Source organism: Mus pahari, chromosome 12, assembly GCF_900095145.1.
Source record: "Mus pahari chromosome 12, PAHARI_EIJ_v1.1, whole genome shotgun sequence".
Lineage (NCBI taxonomy): Eukaryota > Metazoa > Chordata > Mammalia > Rodentia > Muridae > Mus > Mus pahari.
The window spans coordinates 13,101,957-13,103,412 of NC_034601.1; the positions used below are offsets into that span (position 1 = coordinate 13,101,957).

Here is a 1,456-nt window from a genome sequence, read left to right on the forward strand (position 1 = left end):
TTCCCACCTCCCCGAGTCCAGCATACTATTTCCACCTCCCCAGTCCAGCATACTATTCCCACCTCCCCGAGTCCAGCATACTATTTCCACCTCCCTCACCTTCTTCATCTCTGTGGACTCCCAGCAATAGGAGCCTGACCTGCTTCTAGGCAGGTCCATAGTTTACCCTTTCTGGTTGGTTCTGTCTAGCATCTTTCATCTTTCTATCCCTTGGCCCCTTCTTTCCCTCCAGTCAGATCCAAGACCTTCATGTTCCTTACATATAAAATTGCCTAACATTTACATACACCCCTTGCATATTTTCCTCAAAGACTGTAAATCATCTCTGCCTCACTTCTTTTTTTTTTTTTTAAATATGGAACACTTTACGAATTTGTGTGTCATCCGTGCACAGGGTCACGCTAATCTTCTCTGTATCGTTCCAATTTTAGTATATGTGCTGCCGAAGTGAGCACTGCCTCACTTCTTATAATAATACTATATGAACACCTGATAAACAGTTGTTCCATTTCCTGCTTACAGAGTGAGGAGAGTGAGAACTCTGCACACGCTTAGTCAGATGCAGTTTCCCCTGATGCTGAGAACCCATGGCTGATGAAACTAACTGATCTAAGGGCTAACTGTAACTGGACTCACAGTGGGTGTTTTCTTTACAAAACCCTCAATGGAGAGTAGCAGTATATAAGTTTTTTTTGTGTTCTTTTTTTTTTTTTTTAAAGATTTATTTATTATATCTTAAGTATACTGTAGCTGACTTCAGACACACCAGAAGAGGGCATCAGATTTCATTACGGGTGGTTGTGAGCCACCATGTGGTTGCTGGGATTTGAACTCCGGACCTTCAGAAGAGCAAGTCGGGTGCTCTTACCCACTGAGCCATCTCGCCAGCCCAGTATATAAGTTTTAAACACAAAAAATGCATGACGGGCTGGTGAGATGGCTCAGTAGGTAAGAGCACCCGATTGCTCTTCCGAAGGTCCGGAGTTCAAATCCCAGCAACCACATGGTGACTCACAACCATCCCTAACAAGATCTGACGCCCTCTTCTGGAGTGTCTGAAGACAGCTACAGTGTAGTTACATATAATAAATAAATAAATCTTAAAAAAAAAAAGACTTTAAAAAAATGCATGTCATTTTTATAGTAAATACAAAGTTAGTAGGAAAACTGTAATTATTTTGTCATTTGTGTCCATAAAATTGGCTTCCTTCTTCTCCAACTAGAACTCGAGAGGTACTTCTGCCAAAGTTTAAGCTTGAGAAGAATTACAACCTGGTGGAGGTCCTTAAGTCTATGGGAATCACAAAGCTCTTCAACAAGAATGGCAATATGTCAGGCATCTCAGACCAGAGGATCGCCATTGACCTGGTATGGCTCTCTCTCCTGTGCTAGTCCCCACTGACCTGGTATGGCTCTCTCTCCTGTGCTAGTCCCCACTGACCTGGTATGGCTCTCT

General features: G+C 42.8%; 2 protein-coding genes and 1 non-coding gene across 3 annotated transcripts in view; 1 reads left to right on the plus strand and 2 right to left on the minus strand.

Moving 5' to 3' along the window:
• Pi4ka (phosphatidylinositol 4-kinase alpha) overlaps window positions 1-1,456 on the minus strand; it is a 126,482-nt gene that overhangs the window by 59,920 nt on the left and 65,106 nt on the right. The window lies entirely within an intron of this gene.
• Window positions 1-1,456, plus strand: part of Serpind1 (serpin family D member 1) — a 15,363-nt gene that overhangs the window by 11,131 nt on the left and 2,776 nt on the right. Inside the window, exon 4 of the mRNA XM_021209065.1 lies at window positions 1,224-1,368. Coding sequence (XP_021064724.1) covers window positions 1,224-1,368 — 145 coding nt within the window. The remainder of the gene's footprint in view (window positions 1-1,223; window positions 1,369-1,456) is intronic.
• LOC115065179 lies at window positions 350-455 on the minus strand. Its single transcript, XR_003844968.1, has one exon. It is a non-coding gene; the product is annotated as a U6 spliceosomal RNA (small nuclear RNA).